Source organism: Phalacrocorax aristotelis, chromosome 1, assembly GCF_949628215.1.
Source record: "Phalacrocorax aristotelis chromosome 1, bGulAri2.1, whole genome shotgun sequence".
Lineage (NCBI taxonomy): Eukaryota > Metazoa > Chordata > Aves > Suliformes > Phalacrocoracidae > Phalacrocorax > Phalacrocorax aristotelis.
Window position 1 is genome coordinate 186,931,554 of NC_134276.1, and position 25,499 is coordinate 186,957,052.

At 38.2% G+C, this 25,499-nt stretch overlaps 1 protein-coding gene across 38 annotated transcripts in view; it reads right to left on the reverse strand.

The window, feature by feature from the left end:
• Nucleotides 1-25,499, reverse strand: part of NRCAM (neuronal cell adhesion molecule) — a 167,697-nt gene that overhangs the window by 30,000 nt on the left and 112,198 nt on the right. For 26 of the 38 annotated variants that reach the window (XM_075081023.1, XM_075081021.1, XM_075081037.1 and 23 more), the window contains 14 exons: nt 19,559-19,702; nt 18,477-18,588; nt 17,980-18,146; nt 17,749-17,896; nt 17,095-17,219; nt 16,186-16,215; nt 11,268-11,369; nt 8,105-8,302; nt 7,921-7,991; nt 6,810-7,035; nt 6,393-6,508; nt 2,348-2,552; nt 2,030-2,152; nt 827-1,003 (listed from right to left, as the gene is read on the reverse strand). In XM_075081023.1, the coding sequence (XP_074937124.1) occupies nt 827-1,003; nt 2,030-2,152; nt 2,348-2,552; nt 6,393-6,508; nt 6,810-7,035; nt 7,921-7,991; nt 8,105-8,302; nt 11,268-11,369; nt 16,186-16,215; nt 17,095-17,219; nt 17,749-17,896; nt 17,980-18,146; nt 18,477-18,588; nt 19,559-19,702 (1,944 nt within the window). Of the gene's footprint in view, nt 1-817; nt 1,004-2,029; nt 2,153-2,347; nt 2,553-6,392; nt 6,509-6,809; nt 7,036-7,920; nt 7,992-8,104; nt 8,303-11,267; nt 11,370-16,185; nt 16,216-17,094; nt 17,220-17,748; nt 17,897-17,979; nt 18,147-18,476; nt 18,589-19,558; nt 19,703-25,499 lie in introns of all 38 variants that reach the window. The other 12 variants (XM_075081029.1, XM_075081028.1, XM_075081022.1 and 9 more) reach the window with 2 other exon arrangements.

A 25,499-nucleotide genomic window follows, 5' to 3' on the forward strand; every position in this document is an offset into this window, starting at 1 on the left:
ACTCTATTAAAGAAATTGCATTGCATACCAACTCATCTATGACAACTCCATTAAACTATAATTTTGCTAAGCATAAAAATACGTGAAAAGATGGTATCAAAATAGACTTTTAATGTTAAGATGTGCAGAATCATAAGAGGCATTCCCCCCAAATTTCCCTTTTGCTTTAAATTACTCTTATTTTATTAAGCTTTCATATTTAAATAAATAACATCTTCAACAAAAGAACTACCAAAATCAGAGATCTAGAATGGCTTTAAATGTAAAAATCAATAGTGGCAGGTAGAACAACATACTTAAGAGCATCTAAATATTAGACAATGTCAGCAGTTACCTGGGGACATAGATGACGTTTATTTCTGCAGTTTTTTTGAAGTTACAATTTTTGCCAGCTCTGTGAAAAAAGTTTAGACTTCACAGAAGCCGTTGCATACTTCAAAAGTGAAATTCCTCTAGCCATGAAGTGGCACCATTTCAGTACGGTTCTCTGTGACCAGAGAAGGTCAATGAAGCAGAATTGGTGAATGTAAAGTTATGTGAAGCTCTGAAGCCCAGAAAAGCCAAAGTCTTAGATCTTGTAAGTTTATATCAAAAAGAGGGGCTTTACACCTCTTTTGGGGATTCCACTACAGTAGATGTACCTCTGCACATATTTTATTAAAAACTATTTAAAATATTTTATTAGTGTACAATACAGTTAAGCAAGCTCTAGAAAAATTTTACTAGGGCCTAGTTCCTTAATGGAAGGAAGGAGTAATAATATTTTTAATAAAATTTGTTGTGGTTTTTAAACTCAACAGGTTTTCTTTATACATACCCATCTTACCTTCATCCATAATTGTTACTGCTTCCTCAGTTATCTGACTTCCTGATCCAACTGAAGTTTGTGCATTAAAGTAAAACTTGTACCGTGTGCTGTAATTTAAATTTTTTAATATCAAGCTGCTCTCGTTGGCAGGAATCCTTATCTCTACCAAGGGACCTAATTCATGTGTGTTGTTAACTGTTGTTACAAGAAGAAAAAAAAAAAAAGAGTTAGGAAAATTGCCTACATTATCATTGTGTTGAAACAGGCTTTTTTTGTTTGTATTTATTTGTTTTGTTCGCTGTGTGTTCATTCCAGGTTATAGGAATGATAATATATAGTTTCAAAAAACAAGTCACCTTTGTATAAAAAGGATCTATGCGAGGGGCTAAAATTCAACAGGGAGATAGGAAACACCTACAATGTTTTTTATGTTCCAGTTCGATTCTCCTAAGTATCTGAATCTGAGGCAACTGAGCCCACTTCAAATCACCTGAATTATGCACATTTAGAACACCGATCATGAAAAAATTCTGAAACTTTGCTAGCTGCTTCATAATAAATTCAGTATGCTTAGGAAAAAAGAGAAACCAAACCAGAAGTGACTTGTTTCTAATGCCAAGGAACAGTGTAAGTTGGTTAAGTGGAAGAAAACTAACTTCCTTAACCTGTTCCATGCGTACCGATCTCTTAATTTCCACTGTCACTGCTGACAAACTTCTGGGCAAGTAAGCAGCAGCATGGGGATCCTAAGGAAGTGATTTATATCTCTGATATAAGTAAATGGCACATTTGTGAATTCTTCATTTTAAAACTAAGATACAACAAAAACTGAAGAAAGAAGCAGACAACAATATAATTGGATGTGTTCTGATCTACTTCTAATGACATTTTCTCCTCAATTAGAATACAGGATTTCTAAGTGGTTGTATCTTGCTTCTAACTTGCCTGTCAATGATATGTAGGACTTCACCTCCATTTTTCTGTGAAGCATGGTTTGAAGAAATAAAAGTAATGGAAAAATGCTAACCTTGTACTTGAGCAAGTGAAGTTTTCCAGACAGAGTAATCTATATTGTCAAAATACATTAATGTTTTTCAAACTTGACATCTACAATGCAATCATATCTTCTGTCCATTATAAATTTAACATAATTTTTTCCTTAATAAAGGGATTGCTATTTGGTAAATGTATTGTCTAGTTATATATTCATAGTTAACTTACTTGGCTGAAACTTCAGTACATATGATGTCAAAACACCATTTGGATGCGTAGGTGAACCCCACTCCAGAGTCAGAGAGTCCAACGTTGGGTTAGTAATCTTCAAAAAGGAGGGTGAGCTAGGAACTTTTAAGAAGAATATACAGTAAATACAAAGTATATTAACTTAAAACAGCTCATGAATTATTAATTCTTAAGAATAATACTGTATTGAGCCAATTATCTTACGATGTCCAAGATGCAAATTCAGCAATTACACCCTTAGTGTTCTATTTCTGAATATACCATATTTAGTTTATTCTCTAGCTTCTCATTTCATACCTCCTTCAGGGGTCTTAAATACTTTGTCTGGGCTTGCTGGTCCTTCTCCTTTACCATTAACAACTCTAACATTCAGCTTGTAAGAACTATAGGGCTCCAGCCCTGGCAACATTCCAAAAGTCTTGTTTCCCCTGAAAGTCAAGATCTTTTTTTCTACATGCCGCCTACTCCTTCTGGATAGACTCTGTACTTTCCAGTAGTAAACCTAAAGACAAAAGAAAATCTACAGTGAGTGTTTAGGTGTTCTGACTTTATAAACTCGTAAGCTTTTCCGTGAGTACCCATGAATTATAGGTAGGAGTAACTGTCATTTTATTAAGCTTGGGAGAGACACAGCATAGAGCTTTCCTGCTCCAGAAATAGACCTTGTCCAGAAACAGTCGTGTCTACACACCTGCATGAAGACTATCACCTGCCAGTTCTGCTAATGCTCAAAGCCAGTTTGACGCAAGTTCTGGTTTGGAATTGCATTAATATGTGATAGTTCTCATGTTAGCAAGTCCATCTGAGAGGCAGGACTCATTCAGACCATCCATTCTTCCAGTAAGATGTCTACACAGCTTCCAAAGCAGACTTGCACTTTGCCACCTTGTTATGTCACACACGACCATGCTGTTCCCTCTGATGTGGAAGCCAAGCACGTATTTTTAAATGGCAAAGAAACAGAAAGCTTTGTTTGGGCTGGAAAAACACACAAGTTCTGAAAGGACTCTGAGGTTACAGTCATGGGATGATCTCCACCTAGGGACAGAAAGACTATTTCTCCACTTATGTGACAATTAGATCAGATCACAAAGCTGATTTTGGTGTCCATTTTGCTGATTGAGTTTCTAAGAAACTACAGATGAGCCTCAGAGGTAATTACCTTGACTGCAGTCTCTTTACTACACAGTCGTCTCTTTACCGTGATATCTGGAAAGATATTAACAGTTGCCTCTACAAAGACTTGCGTTACTCCTAGGATTGTCACCTTCAAATACATCAATGTTCATTGTTCACAGCATAATTTTCATGCATCTATGATCACACTCTAAAACTGATTAAACTATGTAAATGGGTAAAATCCTGGTTCCATTTAGGCCAACTGCAAAACACGTCTTTAATTAAAGAAGCTGGGATTTCACTTATGAATTAAAAAAAGCGGAACTGTTAAGGCTTACAAAGCCCAACTAGATAACTTGTAAAGCCATGTTACAATGACAGCAGCTTTCTATTGCTAACATCATATCATTTCACTCTAATCACTGTTAAGTGCCACTGTGTTTTACATGGCTTGAGTTAATGTTTTTCAACACTGCCAGCTGTCATCCTGTAGCTCTCATCCTACCAGCTACTGTAGAAAGCCACTTTAAAGCTAAGAAAAGCTTGAAGCGTTGGTACTATTGGTATTGAAACTCATCTGGTACGGTTCATGGTATTTCAAGAATTGTTAGCCAGTAACTTTTCACAAAACACATTATTATAGTTGGGTCATCACTTGTCACCAGCCAGGCTGAAATTAAAAGACAGCTTTAATAAGCTGGGTTTGATAAGCAATGATTTCAAAGAGGAATGACAGTAAGAGAGACTGCATCACATTTTTCACATACTGTATTGAATAACCACCGAATTCATAAGAATAACAGGAAAAAATGGCAGCAGTAACAGTGAAAAGAATTCCTTTTAAAATTTCTTCTTAGGTTTGAAATTCTTTATAGTACCACAGCATATCAAGTAACAGTTAGATCAATGTAAGAGTAAAATACGAGTGATGCTCTGTAGACTGCTGTTAGTTAGATGTCTTCCTGCTTTGTTCATACATTTGCCTTCATGACATGATTCTTTAGAGAAAAACCCCTCTCTTTATTAATAAACACATCCCTAGTGCAACACTTCACATAGGGCTACCGTCTGAAATAATTTTATTAATTAGGAAAGCCTGAGTTTCCTAGCAGGATTTTGCTGATGTGTTTAAAAAGAGATAGTCACGTGCTTTGTAATCTATGTCAATAACTAAAACACTTAAAGTGTACTTGGCATCCATGAGAAGTTTTCAGCTTGAATTCAGAGAAAGCGTAATAACAATAACTATCCACCAGGTCTCAGGCCTTGTTATGCCTTGTCTAGTTTTTAACCTCTTTCAGCTTGATTTAGCTGTATCTGCAAAAATTAATGAAGAAACTTTTGCTCCATCTGCAACTTATTCAAGGATATACCATTGTCTTGTTTGCCCTAGTCCTAACAGCAAAACTACTCATGCTCAGGTCTGTTGTCAATCCTGTAGTCTTGAGCTTGTTTTATTTATGATTATTGACTACCTTATTTTAGCTTCAGTTTTGCTTAGCTTTGTGTAATGATGTCATTCTCCTCCACAGAGAAAAAACCATACTGTATACAGAGAAAGACTAATACACTAAGTAGAAGTAATCATGGCATGACTAACCCCTTAGGAGCAACTGGAGAGGAAAGCGTGCAACCCATTAACAAACACAGGACAGAAAATAACCCTCAAGAGACTCCAAGTCTGAGGAAAAAGAAACCTCCATCTAAGCTTGGGATGATGACAACTCACTGTAGCCAGGCCTTTGACAGGTGAGAACTTAACACGTGATGTATGGGCAGACATTTGTGTCTATGGTATTTTTTGTATTATTAATGATCTTTAACAGAAATTTGGTGATTAACTTCACTAAATTCTAACTCTCTAATCCTCACATAAAGGATGTGTTCTTTTGGTTACCCACTTGTGCTTGAAATACCAGGTTGATATGAGACTGTCATCTAACAGATGAACATCTAACAGACTAGTAAGTCCTGTTTCTTGGCTGACTTTATTATCCAGGGCAAAGCATTACACTAACTACAAACACTTACGCTAGCTCATACAGAACTAGCTTAAGTCTCTCTGGACAGTAGCATTTTGTGCAGGATAAGTGATATCCACATACTAGGAACTCACATTCATGCACTGAAGTTTGGTTTTAATGCTCTTGAATGCTAGTTCTCCATTTTATAAGTATGATGTATATTTTTTCTCCTCCGTATATTCTTCACTTTCTTAATTTTTCAAATATTTCTTTTTCCTCCTTTCATTTAAACAGAAGTAGTTTAAATTAGTCTGTCTTACAAAGTAACCTAGTTCAGGCTGTGTAATTAGTCTGTCTGGTTAGAACATATTTATTAGTATACTTGCAGAGGAGCAAAGCAGTAATTTTTAAATTTTTTTCTATTGTTGCATAGGAAGTCAGTATATCCTCTCATTCCTTGGTTCCCTTCACAACCAGTCAACTGTGCTTCTGCAGTTTCCATTCTTGAGTTTCTTCTGATGGGCTTCTAGTGCAACCCCTGAACCAACTTTTGCCATCAAATTTTCCCTGTCCTTCAGGGACACCAGTTCCCCCAGTTTCTAACTTTGAAGTCCTTCTGTCTCCCATTCTCTGTTAATAGCAGTCTTTTGTCTCCAACACAGCCTTCTCAGTTATCATCAAAGCCAGCACATTATCTTACACTAAGCTTCCTTCAATTATATGTACACTCCAATTCTTCTGCCATTTCCTATCTCCTTAAACCAAGCTTTAAAGTGAGCTTTTTCCTGGCTCTCCAAAAGACACAGGCACCCAGTATAAGCTAGTAAGTGGCCAGTTACTCAGAATTAAAGAGGTGATTAATCATATTATGGCAGACAATAAGTAATCTTAGCATTAGACCTGGAAGAGAATCCTACAGAAACTGTCTCTCCTCATTCTCTAAATATCCTTTTGGAGTAAGATCTGCAAAACTATTACCATTTTTTTTAACCTATATAATGTGTGCAAACTGAATTGCAAACACATCCCATTTTTCTTCAAGAACAATGTCACAGGAGGCTAGTGCTACAAGGCTGGAACATTGCTGAACTTTAAATGAAATTGTACCAATGCTGCTGTTCTTGTCAGCAAAACTTGAGAACTCACTGAAAAGCAGGAGTCCACTTGCATGTCTGTTACTTCAATCTGTATACAGTCTCATATAGGAAGAGTGATCTATTTTAATAAATGAGGAACAGAAAGCTTTTGACGGTACTTACTTTGTAGCCTTGAAGGTGTCCTCGGACAGTTTTTAGTGGAACTGGGTCCCAATGCACCTTTGCTAACGTGCTGTTAATAACATGAACCTGCACATTGCCTGGAGCAACCATTGGCACTGTGTGGAAAGGATTCAACAAGTACCTAGTTAGAATAAGACACCACACAAACATACTTGTTCAGAATAAGTCTTTGCACTGCACACAAGGAGCAGGTTAAAATGCCCCTATGTTAAAAAGCTGACCTTAGGATTAATACTACAGAGTATTATGAAGCCTTATTATCTCCAAATCACTTCATTTTAATTAAAAAATGTAACTACTATCCCCTTTTTTCCAATATTTTAGTATTTTAAATCCCCTTTTAGGTTACACGTTTAGTTGCTTCTAGTACAGTTGAGTCAAAACTACAAAACTTACAGTCCTCCCCTGAATGTCCAATCACCTCTGATGGCTCTGGTGCATACCCCAGGTCATTTAAAGCTTGTACTTTTATTTCATAGGGAACAAAAGTTGGTGTACCAGACACAATGTATTTAGATACATTTGCAACTATGACAGATGTCCATTCATCATCAACATCTTTCTGACGCCAACTGACTTTGTACTGAAGTCCTGGTCCATTAGACTGAAAACCTTTTAAAGGCTGAAAAGAAAAGAAATATTTTTTAAAATATTTTGAAGCATCTGAAAAATCCAAAGTCACAAGGAAATATACTGATTCTTCTTTAGAATTTTTTTTGAAAATTTACCACTGTGTTCTGTGTCAGAGAAGCACTGCTGAAATTTCCAAGCTATGCGATTTAGCTTTTACAGGAGGTCAGTTCAGTTGCTTCTCATTCATTAGTAAAAAAAAAAAAAAAATCACATTGAATGGCGATCCTGGCTAATTCTCATGCAACCTTACATTGTGATTTCTGTATATTTATTTTGTTTTCAAACATGTTTTAAGAAGCAGTAGAGGGAAAAATAGAATTACACCAAGTCCCTATAAACAGTGTTCCCTACACAACGTTTCTTGCCTGGGATGGGAAATCGGTTTTACATGGCTCTCCTTGAGCTCCTGTTGCAATGGTAAGGGCACGCTTGAGAAAACTTTTCCACAGAGTGGAAGAGTGCACAATAACTTGGTTTATCACAAAAGTTGAGTGTAGAATTACTATTCACTTTAGAATTAATTCTAAAAATAAGGCTATACTTGAGATAAAGCACCATTTACATATTGAAGTTTTCCTAAATTGGCAACAAAACATCCTGTATTACCAAATTAATGGCTTATCTTGAGAAATCACTCAAGGAAAATACAGCACTTTTTTTTTAAATCATTTTTTCCATAACGCATGCAGCTTCTCCCTGAAAATCAGGACAGGGAAACGTCTGGATTTCACTCTTTTTCAAGCATGTTTTAAGCAAGGAACGCACTGGGTATTCTCATGCTGTGTTCACAGTCAGATCATTATTATTCCTCTGAAAAAAATGCTACTCACAGACCTGAAAACAAATAAATGAAACCTCCAAAAAATAAACTTACCTCCCATGTTATTACCAAATTATCAGGTTCTGAGCCTATCCCTTGTACATTAGAAGGATTTTCATCAGGGTCTAAAAATAAAACATTTACACATGAACAAGAATGATTGCTGCTTGCATTCCAAGCAAACTCAACGCCATTCGTAGTATAAATCAACAACTGGTAAGCGGGGATAGTTATTTACTTGCAGATTTTGTCAGGTACTGCTCAGATGGTTCACTCGGCTGACTTCTGCCAATCTCATTGACAGCTATCACACGGAATGAGTAGTTGACGTACGGAGACAACTTCAACTGTACTGTTGTCTGAGTTCCAGGAACTTCCGTCTGGTAATGCCATACCCCTGGTTCATGCAGCCCATCTTCATATTCAATCACAAAGCCTGTAAAGAGAAATTGAATCCAAATTTATGTCAAAACTTGCAACACCTTCGTAGATCACTGCAGGCTTTTCTGAATAAGCTAATCAGAAGGGAGTGATCCAATCAATGTTTTGAAAAATGGAAACTGAAATATGAGTACATAAATGAGAACAAAAATCTATAATATGGATCTCAAAAGTACTGCCTAGGTAGAAATATAATAGAAACAGTCTTACTTTCGTTATTCTCACTAATGCAGCTACCTGTCAGGTAACACGTTATTACAAGAGCTCTCTCTCAGGTACTGGATTTTAATGTAACAGGAACCCTTGAACTGTCACAGCAAGGAAGCGGGACAAGACTGGAATTTTGATGTAAAAGTAATATTCAGCTGACAAATATATTGGTCTTCGTTGTATCAAGCTGACAGTAAGTAGTACCTGTACAATATTAAAACTGAGTATTCCATTTTCCCCAATGAGACTGGCTTAGTGAAGAACTATTTAAAGTCAAGAACCAGTACTTGAGAAAGGTTTTTGAGAGCACTTTTCAGTATCTTCAAATTAAGTCAAGGAATGTATGTTCAGAAGTTAAATTTCTTGAGAGTTCTCTGTGTGAACATTATGATGATTACTGTTAAGAGCCAACACAGTATACAACCTCGGGGATAAATAGGTTTGTAGAACTCCAAAAATAAAATCATATTCATTATCAAAGACAAAACGACATTTTTTTTTTTCAGCTGTGAAACAGCCAGAAAAAGCTTCCTGCTCTCAGATATGAGATATACATTTTGAAATGCTTAAGAGGAATTGTCAGTATAGAGTAAATAAATGGGAGAAGAATGCATGGTCTGAGTATTTTCCATGGAACCTTAAGTTTAGATATATGAAATATACATGAGCATTGGAAGTTTGTGTGTTGCCGTAACAAAAATTTTGCCCTATCTCATGTATAGCTGGGGACAAGAAGCCAGAATATGACTCAGAATACATCCTGTTTGCCCTATTAAAGAAGTTCTGAGGGGCATCTAGAAACTGCTTTTAGAAGAATACTTACAGGACCACACAGAAATAATCCACAACAGTTTGGGGAGCCAGGATGTTCAAGAAGTAAAATAGATAAGTAGTACTAATCATGGCCTTTTGGACTTAAGGCTTGCAGATTTTATCCTGACCTGAGTAGTAAGAAAGAGGGAAAACTGGCCCCAAATCACTGCCTGAGTTATAGCTGGTGTTGTGTGCTCAGCAACAAAGGCCTTGGGATAGGATGTTTTCTGGACCAAAGTCTTTGCTGAAAAGATGAGAATATCACATGCTAAAAAAAATACAGCACTCACAAAGTTTGCACTACTGCATTTTCCTTTGCTAGAAACTAGCATTCTGCCTGCATGCCTGCAGCTCTAGTAGAACAATTTATAGGAGACTTCAAGGGAAAAAAAAAAATCTATTTGAGCTTTCAGAGAGATTCTAGCATGTCAATCATATTACTTGTGTGAAGGGATCACTCATAATGATTGCTCTCCTAAGTCTTGATCTGCACTTCGAAGAGATAGCAGCAGCAGCAGCAATAATAGGCTTACTTATGAAACAAATGCCTTACTTCACGGGCTCTCAGTGGACCACACAGCAATACAAACTGTATCATAATTAAAACCAGCATTATTTAGTCAGAAGACTTCAATTTCCAATATCAGAGTGCATGCAATATCTCGCTTGTAGAACAACTCTGACATGAGCCAACACCACCTAGTATCATCTCTTGTGAAACAGTGTGATCTTATTCCTACAGAAAGGCAAGACTTATGTCTTCTGGTCTGGAAAAAATGAAAATACTGATATGGGAGTATATGAATAAGTCCTAACTTAAATACAATTCAACTCTTTAAATTAAATTCTATATATTATATTTTTAAAAGTATATTGCTAGCTGATACACATTAGACAAATCTGAAAGTGTAAAACTTAAGCAAAATCCCCTGGTGCTTCATTAAAACGCAATCAAAACCTTTGATGTGTTCTGAAATTTGTGAAATTCTGCTTTTACAAAACTTCTTTCCACGTGCCTGATCCGTACGGTTTGTTTCCAGTATTGATACTGACCAGCATCAGACCCTGGAGAGCATCACTCAATAAGTCAGCCTAATTCATTCATTCCAAATACAATGTGTACACTGGTCTTGGTAACTTGCGGTAGTTATTAACTCAAAATACACTGCATAAATAATTAAATAATGACATTAAGTTGCTCACATTGAAAAAGTTGTCCCGACAAATCTTTCTGATCCTATTATTTTTTGGAAAACAAACAGTAACATCATTCTTCCTTCCTCCTACATTCCCCCTCCATCCTCTCTGCTCAATATAAGCACGAGTATTTTTCATCATGTTCTACTGGGAGGAACAACAGCATTTAAGATCAATTTGCTGTCTCAAAAGTTTATACAAGTTTATTTTCTCTGTCTTATGGATATATTTTATTCCTTCAACTGTCTGGACTAGAAAAAAAAACAGAGAAACTATCTGCCTTATATTGTCATGAAGAATAAACTTCTGTATCAGCAGTGATGGATAATCCGTAAAGATATAGGTACTGATGCTATTTCAAATTCATGAGAATTACAAACGAGTTAATGCAAGATGTTAACAGCTCTCTCCTTTAGAAGCATACAACTAATGAACAAGTCTACTCTCTACATATTCATAAGTCTGGACCTTGTCAGAGAGAGCTCGTATCAACCTCTGTGTGAACTAGCACAGGTTTTTGGATCAAAAGCCCTGCTCTTTAGGGCAGTAAGTGAGTGTTTCTCCTTGGCTGGACAGTAGAGGACTTATAGTGAATTTGTTATGTAAATAAATGGCAACTGTAGTGAATGAATTTACCACTCTTCCACGCTGCACACAAAATTTATCTCAGAACTCTTTGGAATCTTACAACAGTTAATGTAATGCTGTTAAGGTAATGTAATTGGTATAAACAAACATACTTGTAATGGGACTGTTATTTTCGTCTCCTGGTATCCATGAGAGTTCGACACTTCTTTCTAGCTGACCTGTCAATTCCAAGTCAAAGGGTGGATTTGGCCGAGCTGTAAATCAAACGAACACGAAGTAAATAAGCACACCAGAATATGTAGTTTCATCTTTGAAAAAAATCCTTACATTCCAGTCAAAAGACTTCCACAAATACAGTAGGGCAGATCTACTCACTGATGTAAGCATGACAATGACCATTAGCATGCAATTGTTACAAAACAGAGATAAAATGGAGAACTGATGTATTTGGAAACTTCCATATATTAACAAGAATCTGTATCTGATTTTATGTATGTCTGACTGCACTGTGATACAAAAATGTAATGAGAGGCGAAGAATTATGAAATGCATGTTTAGTTTATCTTTGAATGATTATGGGTGGTAATCTATTGTAGCTAGAAATGTTTAATAAAACATGGAAAATGAAGCATTCACATCAAAGCAGCTTTTCTAGAATCACTACAAATATTTTGCATGTGAATTCCAAACAAGTATAGTTCAAATAGAAACTAATTGCAAGTTACTAATTAATTTGTTTTTTGCTGTACTTTTAAAAAATCTTGAAATGCCATACAGGCTGTTAATATACATCCTTATAATGCATAAAGATGCAATTGTCCATTCCAAATTGCCAAAAATAATTCATTACTGATTTGTAACACAAAAATCAAGATTCATGGGTAGGTTCACTTAAGAATACATAAGCATTTTCACTGAATGTGATAGGATTTACATAAAAGTGCTTAAGATGCTCATACTTAAAAGTGTTTTAGGCATATTACATTGCATTTTAAAACCCAAATTCAGAAAAAAATGCTACCAAATTAAAGGCCGGATAAAATACTGTCAAATTCAAGACTGCACCTGACTGACAGATTTTTTGGGGAATTTCAGCTTTAATTTTAAAATCCTTATTAGCAATTTCATCAATCATAAACGGAACTGGTCAGTATGGTCTATCCATTTTGTGAATGAAGTAAAATGAAGATGAACTATGAAATAAAGTACACCAGGCTGTACTGTCATCAAAGCTGTCATCAAGCTGTGACTCCCTTCTGAGGGGAACGGAGGGTCCGATATGCTGACTGGACCCAACCCACAGGGAAGTCTTCTGCCTCCCTGGGGCAAGGGTAAGAGATGTCACTAGGAAGCTTCCTAGTCTGGTAAGGTCCTCAGACTATTACCCGCTATTGGTTCTTCGTGTCAACAGAGAAGTAGCAGCAAAGAGAAGTCCAAAAGCAGTCAAAAGGGATTTCAGAGCCTTGGGGAGGTTGCTTGAAGGTTCAGGTGCTCAGGTAGTATTTTATTCTACCCTTTCAGAAGCAGGGAAGAATATTGAATGGAACAGGCAGACCCAGCTGATCAACACATGGCTCCAAGGCTGGTGCCATTGGCATAATTCTGGGTTTTTCAATCATGGGACAGTCTATTCATCACGAGGTCTACTGACGTCCAATGGGATGCACCTTTCTCAAAAGGGGAAAGGGTTTTTGGTCAGGAGCTAGTAGGGCTGATTGATAGAGCTTTAAACTAGATTGGAAGGGGGAAAAGGACAATACCAGGCTAGTCACTGGCGAGCAATAGGATGGCACACCGAAGTTCAAGGAGCTGTGTGCTAGTAAGATTCTTCAGACTGCTCCACATGGCGATGGGCACAATAAACCACCATTGATAAATTTGTTTCTACACAAATGCACACAGCAAGGAACAAGCAAGAGGAGCTAGAAGCCTTGGCCTAGTCCCAGAGATATGACATCACTGGCACAAATGAAACCTGGTGGCATGAGTCCTGTGACTGGTGTGCCATGATGGATGGTTACAGGCTCTTCAGGAGGGATAAGCAGGGCAGGAAAGGCGGGGTGAAGGCATCGTATGTAGTGGAGAAGTTGGAATGCATGGAGCTTGCAGTTGGTGATGGCACAGTTGAGAACCTCTGGTAAGGAATAAGAGACAGACAAATAAAGCAGATGATGTTGTGGGAGTCTACTACAGGCCACCCAGCCAGGATGATGACACTGATGACCTATTCTTCAAGGAACTAAGGGATGCCTCTAAGGCATCTGCCCTTGTCCGTATGGGGGACTTCAACTTGCCAGATGTCAACAGGGAATATCACACAGCTGGTACAAAGAGGTCCAGAAGATTCCTAAACCATCTGGACAATAACTTCTTGGTACAGGTACTAAGGGAACCGACCAGGAAGAGTGCCTTCCTCGATTTGTTGCTCATTAACAGAGAGGGTCTTGTGGGTGAAGTGGTGATTGGTGGCTGCCTTGGCCACAGCGACCATGAAGCAGTCAAGTTTAAAATCTATGGTGACAGGAGGAAAGCTGCCAGCAAGACCTCAACTCTGGATATGAGAAGAGCAGAATTCGGGTTGCTCAGGGGACTACTTGGTAAGGTCCCCTGGCGAAAGGCTTTTGAAGGCGCTGGGGTCCATCAGTCCTGGTCACTTTTTAAGCACCACCTCCTAAGAGCATGGGAGCAGGCAATTCCAAAGTGTAGGAAGCCAAGCAGGAGAGGCAAAAGGCCAGCTTGGCTGACCAGGGATGTTCTTCTACAAATATGGAGAAAAAAAAAAAGTATACGGCCAGTGGAAGCAAGGTCAGGCAACATGGGAGGACTATAGACTACAGAGATGCTGTTCACCACTGTAGGGAGGACATTCACACAGTCAATGCACCATTGGAGTTGAAGCTGGCCAGTACTGTGAGGGACAATAAAAAGGGCTTTTAAAAATAGGTTAATGGCAAAAGGCAGGCCGGAAATAACATTGGCCCATTACTTGATGAGCATGATCACTTCACAAATCGGGATATAGACAAAGCACAGACATTTAATACTTTCTTCTCCTCAGTCTTCAACACCGATGATGGCTGGAGAACCATGACTGTGGGACTTGCTGCTCCAGCTGGATGTCTATAAGTTGATGGGCCCTGATGAGGTTCATCCAAGGGTACTTGGAAGAGCTGGCTGATGTCATAGTAAGACCTCTCTCAATTATTTTTCAATGATCTTGGGAATCTGGAGAGGTCCCAGTTGACTGGAAGCTGGCAAGCATTGTCCCAGTCTTCAACAAGGGCAACAGGGATGACCCCAGTAACTACAGGTCTGTCAGTCTCACTTCTGTGCATGGAAAATTTTGGAGAAGATTATTCTGGGAGTTATTGAAAAACACCTGAAAGACGATGCACTCATTGGTCCCAGACAGTACACGTTCACGAGGGGAAGTCCTGCTTAACAAACTTAATTTCTTTCTATGACAAGGTTACCCACCTAGCTGACCAAGGGAAGCCAGTTGATGTGATCTTTTTGGATTTCAGTAAATCTTTTGATACTGTCTCTCACAGTATCCTCCTGGGCAAAATGTCCATCATACAGCTGGATAAACATGTAATGTAATAGGGTAAGCAATTGACTGATGGGTCGGGCACAAAGGGTCATAGTAAATCAGGTTACATCGGGCTGATGGCCAGTCACCAGCGGGGTTCCGCAGGTGACTGGCCTTAGGACCAGTAATGTTTAATATCTTCATAAATGACTTTAATCCAGGACTGGAAGGAACACTAATTAAGTTTGCTGATGACACAAAATTGGGAGAAGCTCTTGACACTCTCAAGGACAGAGGAGCCCTGCAGAGGGACCTAGACAAATTTGAGAGCTGGGCAGTCACCAACCATATGAAGTTTAACAAGGGCAAGTACTGATTTTATACCTGGGGCACGGCAGCGCTGGATGTACATACAGACTGGGGAACGAGAGGCTGGAGAGCAGTCCCATGGAGAGGGACCTGGGGGTTCTGGTCGATGGCAAGTTGAACATGAACCAACAGGGTGCCCTGGCAGCCAAGAGGGCCAACTGTGTCCTGGGGTGCATCAAGCCCTGCATTGCAGCCGCTCGAGGGAGGTGATTGTCCCGCTCTGCTCTGTGCTGGTGCGGCCTCACCTTGAGTACTGTGGGCAGTTTGGGGCACCACAGTATATTAAGGATACAAAGCTACTAGCGAGTGTCCTGAGAAGGGTCACGAAGTTTGTGAAGGGTTCAGAGGGGAAACTGTATGAGGAGCTGCTGAAGTCACTTGGTTTGTTCAGTCTGGAGGAGCCTGAGCAGAGATCTCATCACGGTCTACAGCTTCCTCACAAGGGGAGGAGGAGGGGCAGGCACTGATCTCTTCTCTCTGGTGACCAACGATAGGACCTGAGGGAATGGCAGGAAGATGTGCCAGGGGAGGTTTAGGTTGGATATTAGGAAAAGATTCTTCCCCCAGAGGGTGGTGGAGCACTGGAACAGGCTCCCCAGGGAGGCAGTCACGGCACCAAGCCTGACGATATTCAAGAAGCACTTGGACAACGCCCTCAGAGCCATGGTCTGAATTTGGGGTTGTCCTGTGCAGGGACAGGAGTTGGACTTGATGATCCTTGTGGGTTCCTTCCAACTCAGGACATTCTATGGTTCTATGAATAGCAATGTAAAAACATATCATAATTTGGTTGGTGGAAGTTCTTTGATAGTGAATTAGCTTTGAAGGATCACTTGGGTTTACCATTTAGATCTTTCATTTATTAGATAACTAATTCGCATTACAGTGTTCGCTATGAGAAAAACATTATTGCACTGTAACCAACCTTAACTAAAAATAATTTGTATCTGAAAATCATTTACTCCCTAAAATACACAGTAGCCTGCACTGTAAAATTCCAAAGTCCAGTACTCCAGTAATGAAGAAGTTGGTCAAATGGGATGAAACCACACACACAAACACACAAACATGGGAAAAGGGAAACAAAGAAAAGATGTTGCACTTTGCAATAGGCAAATGAGAAATATATCTGGGAGATGATGTAGAAAGAGAACTTCATATTAGTTTACCGTAAATGATAGCTGGAGTTGGGGGAGCAGCTGAAAAGAACATTAATATAAAGGATTTAATCAGTTAGTAGCCAAAGAAATAGAATACTGTAGGTAGTTAAAGAGTATAATTATTAGAGGCAAAGAAAAGTTAACTTATTTAGAGTAAATGGTTGATTTTAAATAATCCATTGATAATTTATCACTGAAAATTTATAAAAGTATTCTTGAATATTTTATCAATTTTTTAATAAGGCTAGATCAAGAAAATTAAGTACAGAATCTTACAAAAACTTTTAAATAAGTACTAGATGTTTGGCGTATGTCATTCCTTGATAGGCATAAGATCACAACACAATTTTAAAAGAGAAGAGTACTTGACTCTGAATCTCAGCTTGAACTCATGTAAGAATCATTCAGGACATCTACTTAAAATGTTCTTACAAATTGGGAGAAGGGGCAAAGTAACATATTTAGAACAATCTGCAATCATAGAAACTTAACAGAGAGAACTAATTTAAAAAGAAAATCCTTGAAAAGTCATACAACCAAGCACGCTTAGTCTTTCTGAAGCATAATTTAGTTGTAAAAGAGATTCTTGAGATAACATGTTTATGTTCAAATATTCTGCAATATGTCATGTACTGTGTTAGCTCAGATGTGATCCAAATAAAAACCTACACAGCATGAAACTGAATGTACCCTGTAGCTACTGGACCCTTTTGTAAGTAGCTGATTTAAAGGCAAACTTTAGGGTAAGACTATATTTTAAAAAACCTGAAACACATTTACAAATAGGTGACATTTCTTTTGTCCTGGCCTAGAAACCAAAAGTATGTTTGTACTTCTCATTTTAAGTCAAATGCTGTTTTCATACTTAACAGTAATTAAACACAGTTCTGCTATCATAAAGTTTGAGAGTATTCTTACCAACAACAGTAAGCACAGCACTTGCTGAAACACTGTCCAGAGTAGTATTAACTATGCAAGTGTATGTTCCATCATCTTTATCAGTTACATTCATAATGGTCAAGTTGTCTTTACCAACTAGAAACCTGTAAATACAATAGATTCAGCCACTGATTTTTCAATAACTGGCACTGTTATAAGAAACTTGCATAAGACATTATCAAATCCCATATACTTGTCTATTTCAGCAAATACCTAGCAATGTAAGCTATGGGGCTATGTCAGCCTTTTCCACACTGCTCTTGACCATCTTTCCACAGTAACAGTCTATCCTAATGTGCTTTTATCTCCAAATGAAACAACTTTTAATTATCTGTGACCTAGAGCAAAATAGTCTTCTATTATTGCTTTGGCTTCTCATGCCAATTACTTTCTCCTTACAATTGATGTACATGGTCAATGTGCACAATTAAAATGTTTTACATCGCATTTTGAGTTATATCTTAATATTTTCACCACACTAGGTAAGTCCTTTAGCTACCACATATAGCGTAGTGATGATATTTATCAGTCTTTTTTGGAAAATGTCAATAGGTCAATATGTTCCTTCCAAAGATCAGGAAAAGGAGCAGACAAGCTAGTAAATTAAAAATAGGAAAACTACTTTGTGCATACCTTTCATCATCTGGCAGTTCATCATTGTCCTTCAACCATGTAACTGTTGCTAATAAGGTAGAATCATGTTTTATTATACACTCAAATGAAACTTGGCCATATCTCTGGATCACTTTGTATTCTGGCTGTTTAATTATCATTGTTGGATCTGAAATTTAAAATTATTATTAGGTATTTAGGAAGTTAAAAATTTTATACTAACCTGTGATGAAAGACTGATTAATTTCTTACCTTTAACTTCCAATTGTACCTCATTTTGTATCTTTCCTAATTCATTCCTTGCTACACACGTGTATGTACCAGTACTATCCTTCTGAGCCACAGGAATTTCCAAGGTTCCATTATCATGGAAAACATATTCATTTCCACGCAAGATGCTACCTTTCACTCCCTTAAACCTTTATACAAAAAGTAATATCATTATCAAACAGCATAGTTCAATTCTGTTGTATTTTATTATCAGAAAATGCAAACTTGGGACTGACACATCAGAAAATACAGACAGAATCACACAATGAAATTTAAACTTGACTCTGTAGGGGCAACTTAACTGTTAATTTTTAAGTAGATGTAATATTGTATTAGCGTGTTGTAATCAGCATATATTTAAAAATACACTATTTTAAAATTGTAAATAGAGTAAAAATAATTTTTAAACTTTAAGTGCTTGTTTCCATAGATATAACTGGCTCTTTTTACATAACTTAAGCAAAACAGCTATAGCTTACCATTCAATTTCAGGCTTAGGTGAACCAAAATAAGCACAGTCTAGCAATGCAGGACTATCTGCGATGACTTGATACAATTTATTAACAGGAGTTAGAATTCTTGGTGGCTCAGCTGAAAAGACAAAGATATCTGGATATAGATACAAAGATGCAAATACAAAACACTAAGACATCAAGAATGGCCTAAAGAATTATATACCAACATCCTTCTCAAGTTATTTCTGGTCTCAGTCCAAATACATTCTACTGCCAGTAGCCTGAGGAAACGTTCATGTAGGAGAATTATCTTGTGATAAACAAATGCTTCTTTCCTGTTTACAAGTTATAGGGATGGGCACCAAAGGCAATGATTTCATTTGGAAAATTTAAATCAGAATATACTTCAAGAATAGAAACTCCTGGGAACAGACTGAACTACATAATTCCAAAAAAACCTGCAGGCAGAAAGAAGCTAAGATATATTTTTGGTGAAACACCTACATTTTTGAAGGGAACCACAGACCCAAGGTGAGTTCTTTCATTTAAAAGACAGTGTCTCTCAAAAGATCTGCTAGTTCCTGCAGGAGAGTCTTTAGAGGCTGTTCTGCCTAGGATTTTGCTACTGGCTTTGTTAAATCCAGCAAGAAGAATTAGAGAGGCCACAATATCTCAAAACTAGAAACACATCCTTGGGAGGCCTTCAAGACAAATGCATAATCATGCCCCCTTGCAATAGCAGGTTAGGGATCATCTGTTTAACTGATCTATAATAATAAAAGTGTACTGAAATATCCTAACTTAAGGAATATTAATTCCTGCCTTATTTGTTATGCTTCCATTTATTTGATTTACATAAACAAACAAAAGATAAAATTTCTTCCATGTTTTCCTCAGCTTTCACCTTTATTAGGAACGGTGAAGGTAAAATTTAGGAATACCCTATGAAAAAGCAAGCTATGTATATCCTTGCCTTTTACAGTGCTGAGGAAATACGTCCATTCCCACTGAAGACCTCAAGCAAGGCTTGAGCACGCAATCTGTGTCACAGGAGAAGACAACTGAATATGCAAGAAAACTGGAAAATATAAAAATCTGTTTCTTACCCAGAACATTCACAAATGCATTTGCTAGCAAATATCCGTATTCATTGGAAGCATTGCACTGATAGACAGCACTCGACCTTTCTTGCACATGTGAGAAAATAATGGTATCACCATCCACCTTTCTGCTAGGATCTTCTGGGGCAACTGTTGGTGTAAAGAAAAGAATTGTTTTCCTAAACTGTTGTTGACTGATATGTTTCGTACTTCAGAAAAAAAGAAACTATTTGAAAGACCAATACGCCCTTTCTTCTATTTTCCCGAGTGACTGTTCACTAGTTAAAATGTGAACTTCAATATGATTCAGGAATTTTTTCCAATTCTACAAATATTTAACTGAGGATGGTAGAGTTCCCGTTTTTTTGAGGGTTTTTTGTTGTTTGTTTTTCAAAGAAGTGAAGATCATGAGAGATCATATTTTGCATGCGTTACAGTGGAAAAATACTGATATGACAAGATTCAGGCAAATACAGACAATATCTAGAAAAAATAAGGAAATATTTCCAAGTGTCAAAACAAAATTCTGTTAGAATGACAATAGAACTCTACAAACCTCTGTGACTTAAAGGTTTCGGCTTTTCAAATCAGTTGTTATACCATAAGTAATTATCCAAGTATAAAAGTAGCCTTACTCAGTTGAAAAATATCTCAGAGTAAAACAAAAGTGATTCACACAAAATCGTCTTCACAAGAGCAGTGGTATTAATTCAGTAGGTGGCGCTCTTTCCCTTTTAAAAGATTTATACAATGCCATTTTCTGAACTGTTACGTAGTAGCCTGAGCTGTCAAACTGCTCTTGCATCCCAGAATAATCGAGAATATAACTGAAAATAAAATTCTGTGATATTACTGAAGAATAATAGCTGGCAGTTATGATACAACTGGATGGAGCTAGAGAGAAAAATGCACAAACTCTAGTTTAATATTTTAAGTAAATATTAAATCAAAACACATCAATATATTATTAATATTGAAACTTAATGGTGACATTATTTATATATTAATATTAAAAATAAATGCATCATCAAAATTGACACCCTAATATATTATTGGACCTTCAGAAAATAAGTATATTTATGGAAGATATTTTCATATAAAATAAATTCATTTCTTTAGAATCATAGACAAGGTCAATTAACTAAGTTAACATCAGTTTTTTTAAGTGGCAAAGCCTCTTGATTCAGACAATATCTCAGTACTGCTCTGTAAAGAAAAATGAGAAATTTCTCCCACATTTTCTTAAATCTACTGAAGTATCTGTTACTGAATTCTCTAAAACAGAAGAATGAAAGGGAACAGATGAAGGGGACCACAGTTCTGTGCTCCTGCTTAAAGGTATTTCCATCTTGGGTGAACTCTAAGGCCATTTTGTGCGTAAAGTAATTACATCAATTTCCAAACAGATGCCTCAGGAACAGTTTTTTACTCCATTTTTAACTCTTATCTTCCATCACTCTGAGTTCAAATCAAAATCACAAATTCAAAAGTTTTAGAAAGGAAGAAGAAGGTACTATTGGAATTTAAAATGCTTGTTCTCTGGTCTTCTGGATTGCTGGCACTTATTTTTCTCCTATTGCTTTGCTTCCTATTGTGTTCCATGTTCCACATTGCTCCTTAGTCTATGTAAATGCCATTTTCATTAAAAGATTCATGGGCTGAAAATAGAAGAGCAGGTGAGTAGCCCAGCAGGCAGGCCAGTCAGCTGTGAGAAGTGGCCTGTTTCTGCATATAAATCACTGTTAAATGGACAATATGCACAACCGCCCTCCTGGGAGGGAGATCAGCCCACAGCCGTTCCAATCATGGCTACTTTCTGCCCCGGGCTCTGGACTTCCCTCCACTCATGCCCTCTGAATTCTGCAGCATTTTCTGCACAGAGACAGAGCTTTAATGGGCGCACAGACTGCCCCCCGACATACACTCTCATACGTAATACCTTACATGCTGACGGTAGGGCCCCTTCAGAGAGATGGAAGTCATTAGTTCAGTCCTCTGTGAGTGAAGAACTGGATCTTAAAAGAATGATCTAACCATGAAATTATCTTATAAAAAGAAGGGTAGCATCTTCCCTTCCCACTGCTGTATTTAAGGAAAAAAAGAGAGATATCCCTCTTCAGTTGTTTGAAGGAAAGGAGGTAGGTGCCTGCTCTCAGAAAGGGCTTCAAGCTGTGGGTCCCAAGAGGGGAAAAAACCAGAGGAAAGTGTCTGATTAGTCAGTGCTTCCTTTTGACTGGCCTAGCCATTTGCATGCTGAAGGGCACTGATTTTAGAAAGCTCCCTGTTGAGAACGGCATCTATTCAAGTCTGTCTTCTGACATACCTCATCCTCCGATGCAAAACCTACACGTCTTTGCCCATATACTACAATGTGTATTGCAGGGCCAGGCCCTGAAAATTAGATGCTGTATCATCCAGCTGCTTTAATAATCTTAAGCATGCACTGCTGCACTCACACACACAGAATGGTTGAGGCTGGAAAGGACCCCTGGAGGTCACCTGGTCCAATCCCCTGATCAATCAGGACCACCTAGAGCCAGTTGCACAGGACTGTGTCCAGATGGAGGAATATCACTTCCCTCTACCTGCTGGCAATACTTTTGTCTCGTAGCCCAGGATAACATTAGCCTCTTTGTCACAGGGCACATTGCTGGCTCATGGTCAGCTTGGTGTCCACCAGGATGCCCAAGTCCTTTTCTGCTAAGCTACTTTCCAGCTGGGTGGCCCCCAGCATGTACTGGTGCCTGGGGTTGGTTCCTCCTACAGTGCAGGACTTCGCACTTCTTGTTGAACTTCATGACCTTCTTGTCAGTCCATTTCTCCAACCTGTTGAGATCCCTCTGGACGGTAGCATGACCCTCTGGTGTACCAGACAATCCTCCCAGTTTTGTGCCGTCAGCAAACTTGCTGACGGTACACTCTGCCCCATCATCCAGATCATTAATGAAGATGTTAAACAGGTCTGACCCCTGGGGCACACTGCTAGTTACTGGCCTCCAACTGGACTCTGTGCCACTGATCATGATTTGCTGGACCTGGCCATTCATCCATTTTTCTATCCACCTCACTCTCTGCTTATGCAGCCCATACATCAACAGCTTGTCTATGAGGATTTTATGGGAGACAGTGTCAAAGGCCTCACTGAAGTCTAGGTATACAATATCCACACCCTTTCCCTCATCTACTAGGCCAGCCTTTTCATCATAGAAATGTATTAAGTTGCTCAAGCATGACTTCCCACTCCCCCATGGTAGAAGCCATGCTAACTACTCCTGATGGTTTTCTTGTTCTTAAGATGCGTGGAAATGGTTTCCAGTATCAGCTGCTCCATCACCTTCCCAAGCATCAAGGTGAGGCTGACCAGCTTGTCGTTCCCGGGGTTCTCCTTGCTCTTCTTGAAGATAGAAGTAACATCTGCTTTCCTCCAGTCTTTGAGCACTTCTCCTAGTTACCACGGCGAATCAAAGATTATCGAGAGTGGCCTTGCAATGACACCTGCCAGCTCCCTCAGCACATGTGGGTGCATCCCATCAGGGCCCATGGACTTACATACGTCCAGTTTGCTTAAGTACTCCCTGACCTGATCCTCTTCCACCAAGGATACATCTTGTTCCAGCCTTTTCCCCTGGTCTCTGGGACCTGGGATTCCTGAAGGCTAGTCTTCCTAGTAAAGACTGAGGCAAAGAACACATGCACTACTTCAGCCCTTTCCATGTCCTTTTTTTTCTTTTTCTGGGGGAAGAAAGTGATGGTAGGGCACTCAAACACTGCTTGCTTGCCTTTACGATTCTGGTGACGTTACACGATAGCTGCATGAAAAGGAGAAAATGCTTTTGACGCGTTTGACAAATTTGAATTTGGCACTGATAGGCAAAACAGCAAATAATTACAGAGTACTTGAAATGGTTTTGTACAATCGGGATAATGAATGATGATGATTTGCTATAGGAGTTCTGCTGCTGTAACAGACAATTGAACATGTGCCCTGTAATAACCAACATTTACTCCCAATAACATCAAGTCTCAGCTTATAAATGTGTTTATGTCCTTTCTGGACAAAGACCTGATTGCCTGGTTTCACCTAAATTTTCCATCTCTTTGTATAATAAGACAGCTTCTTGACTCTATAGCCCCGTACACAGTGTTCCTGTACAGAGGAGGTATAGCCTCCATCAGATACTTTTGTCATTGTTAGTCATCAGCACCCTGAGTATCTTCTGCTCATCTGAATGCATACTTCCATCTGTTTCTTAAATTTCAGACAGCCCAAGCAATTGCTGTTGTTAGTATGCTTAAATAACAACTGTGGCACCATTATTACTTTTTTCCTGGAGAAAAAAAGACAGAATGAAATGTGCTCTCTGAACAGAAGCAGTTAAAACACATTATTATGCTTAAAACTGGAAGGAAAAAAAATATCTCAGATTTTGTTGAGATGTTTTACCCTTTTCTGGTGAAGTATTTGATTTTCCTGATCAATTTTAATTGCTGGTCAATGTGGATTTATGCATGTTCAGGAAGCTAAACACAATGACAAACAGAACAACTGCCAACTGATGATGCAGTGTATAATATAATGTTATCAGTCCAAATAAATGATACAGCCTGATCTGTAAGAAAGATATGTATTTTGGGCAGAAAATTATTAAGACATTAAATCGGTCTACTGAGTTTAAGTTCTTTAGCTCAGATATTTAAGCTCTGTGTGAGGTTGAGGAAATAAAATCCATTGCTTGGAGTTGTGGGGTTTTCTTCAAACTTAAACATAAAAGCTTTTTATTGTGAGGGTGGTCAGACCCTGAAACAGGATGACCAAGGAGGTGATAGAGTTTCTGTCCTTGGAGATAATCAAAATCTGTCAGGATACAGTCCTGACCAACCAGACGCAGATAACAGCTTGCTTCGAGCAGGCAGGTTGGACTAGATGTTCCTTTCACCCTCAACTATGCTGTGATACTGTGGTTTTAAAATAACCTAACAAGTAGCGTAGATTGAAAATAATTAACTGGGAAGGAGGTATAAAACTTCGATTGTGATTCTGTACTTTGCTACTGTTTAAAAAAGCTAATAATGTGAAAATTATCACTCAAAAACAGAGCTCCTTATATTGCTACCACATTCTGAAATACAAGAAAGTGAGTGTGAGATCCAGCTGACATCAGAACTTCTCAGCTCTGCTCACTGATACTCCAGGTCCCAAAGGGCACAGAACTAGGGTGGGTTTTGTTGCCTGAGAAGTATGATGTAACCTAAGGTAGTATATATTTTTTCCAGAAGCATGCTGTGCATTGTAATCATACTTTGTAGGATATGTGAGTACTAACTGTTTCTATTCTACAGTGAAAATGCTTATGTCATCCTCAGATGTTGTACCAGGATTCCCTCTGGCTGAAAACAAGCTGGAAGAGAAAGGGATAAAATGACTTGTCTGCTTTCCCGTGTCACTGCGAACACGTACATCTTTGGCATGTGTAAGAGCTAAACTTACCTAGATCAGCAAAAGGTCACAGAAAAAAACAGTGAAAGCAGAGAATAATTTCTCTTTAGAAAAAAGCAGAAATATTCATTACTGTCCTTCGATGCCTGCATCTTCGTTCGCAAATCAAAGTCATGAATCAATAGTAATCCGTCCTGCTATGCATTCACAGTGACCATATATGATTGTTGGAAAAAGAATGCAATAACACAAAGTCTGTTGTTTAAGTATTACAGTGCTTAGTCACTCATTTCTTTAGTAAAGCTGAGCCATCATTTTGCATCAATAACAGAATATTAGTTTCTCAGAGAAGCCGAGAAAACTATTCGATTTAGATTTTTATACTAAACATTTGTTGTTGTAGTTCTACTATTACTATAATTCTGTCCTTAAGTTTATGCACAAAGAATTGGGAATGTAAATGAGAGCCTGAGATGAGTACTGGCTCTTAAGCCATGATTTTCAACAACT